Source organism: Passer montanus, unplaced genomic scaffold (assembly GCF_014805655.1).
Source record: "Passer montanus isolate IOZ18808 unplaced genomic scaffold, ASM1480565v1 scaffold3416, whole genome shotgun sequence".
Lineage (NCBI taxonomy): Eukaryota > Metazoa > Chordata > Aves > Passeriformes > Passeridae > Passer > Passer montanus.
This window is the reverse complement of record NW_024368171.1, coordinates 1-1,184: the sequence shown is the minus strand read 5'-3', so window position 1 is coordinate 1,184 and position 1,184 is coordinate 1. Positions and strand designations below refer to the sequence as shown.

At 52.6% G+C, this 1,184-nt stretch overlaps 1 protein-coding gene across 1 annotated transcript; it reads right to left on the bottom strand.

The window, feature by feature from the left end:
* LOC120505334 (phospholipase A and acyltransferase 1-like) lies at positions 1-1,178 on the bottom strand. Its single transcript, XM_039715723.1, has 2 exons — positions 736-1,178; positions 1-332 (listed from the first exon to the last, which is right to left on the bottom strand). Exons 1-2 carry the CDS (start codon positions 1,153-1,155, stop codon positions 225-227), a joined length of 528 nt encoding a protein of 175 aa, XP_039571657.1. The 5' UTR covers positions 1,156-1,178; the 3' UTR covers positions 1-224.
* Between the last annotated feature and the right edge of the window lie 6 nt (positions 1,179-1,184).

The window sequence follows — 1,184 nt, the reverse complement described above, 5'->3', positions numbered from 1 at the left end:
AAACTTTCAAACAACACTATATTCAAATAAATAAAAGAGAATTTCAGGGAAAAATGAGTTTAGATTTCAGGCATTTAATTAAAGATTATTTAATGTTTACAGGAAGGGTGGCACATTTGCTAGAAACCCTTGCTGGCACGAGTAGCAAGAGCTGAGCAGTGACCGCAGCTTCCAGAAGATCCTCCTGCCCTGCTCGGAGCTCTGCCTGACAGCCATCAGTAGCACTATGTCATGGGTTTGCTCATGACCGATGTTATCCCAACAGCATCAGCAACAGCAAGTAGAGCATTTCCGATCACACCTCTATTAGCGCCAAATATTACATTTAAGGCCTATAAAAGGGTAAGAAAAACATTGGCTGGAAACATAAGGAGCACTCATATTTACAACCCCCTAGCTTGATAATGAAGATAAGGCAGGGATACTCAGGGTAAATAAATCAGTGACTATTTGCAGAATAATCACTGATTTATTGTGTCCCATTATCAGAAGGGGTAACAGGCAGGTTTGTGCCCCCAGGAGGTGGCACTCAGTCAGAGGGCACTGGCAGGCTGCAGGCAGAGCACAGGGACCCTCCAGGCCCAGGGGCTCTGGGGAGGCAGCGCTGCTTTGGAGCCCACGCCTGGCACTGGGCTGTCCCCATGCAGGCTGCAGGCTGTGTCCCAGTGCCCAGCTCACAGCCAGCAGCCAGGAGGGGCTCTGGGAGGCACCAGGGGCTCACCCCGGGACACTCACCTGGTCGGAGACTCCATCTCCGTATCGGAGCTCTGTCACAAAGTGCTCACAGTTGCTGAAAAGCACATTATATGACACCTCCTTGCCAACCAATTGCTCAGCACGCCGGATGATCTCCTCCACGGGGCGGGGAGTGCGGGAGCGGTCGTACTTGTTGTTGACACGCCATTCATCATTTTCCACCACTACCGTCAGGAGCTGCTTCTTCACCTTGGCTGTTGTGGCGGCTATTGAAGAGCTGCTAAGTGAAAGGGACGAGGCTCCTTCGTCTGCATAAGCCGAGGAGGAGACAGTGCGGTCAGGCAGAGCCTCCCGATCCACTCCAGGACCACAGATGGGTTTCCTGCGCTCCTTGAAAAGACATCTACGCACACAGCATCCATCCCCGGCCCGTGGAGGCCGACAGCACTCTTGGGGCATCCCAACACCCACTCAGCACCTTCCCAGGC

Bases quoted from the DNA above. Each gene is read 5' to 3' on its own strand.
- LOC120505334 (XM_039715723.1), bottom strand. From the start codon at position 1,155: ATGCCCCAAGAGTGCTGTCGGCCTCCACGGGCCGGGGATGGATGCTGT. The intron at 333-735 runs GTGAGTGTCCCG...ACCCTTTTATAG, and splicing joins GAGATGGAGTCTCCGACCAG to GCCTTAAATGTAATATTTGG.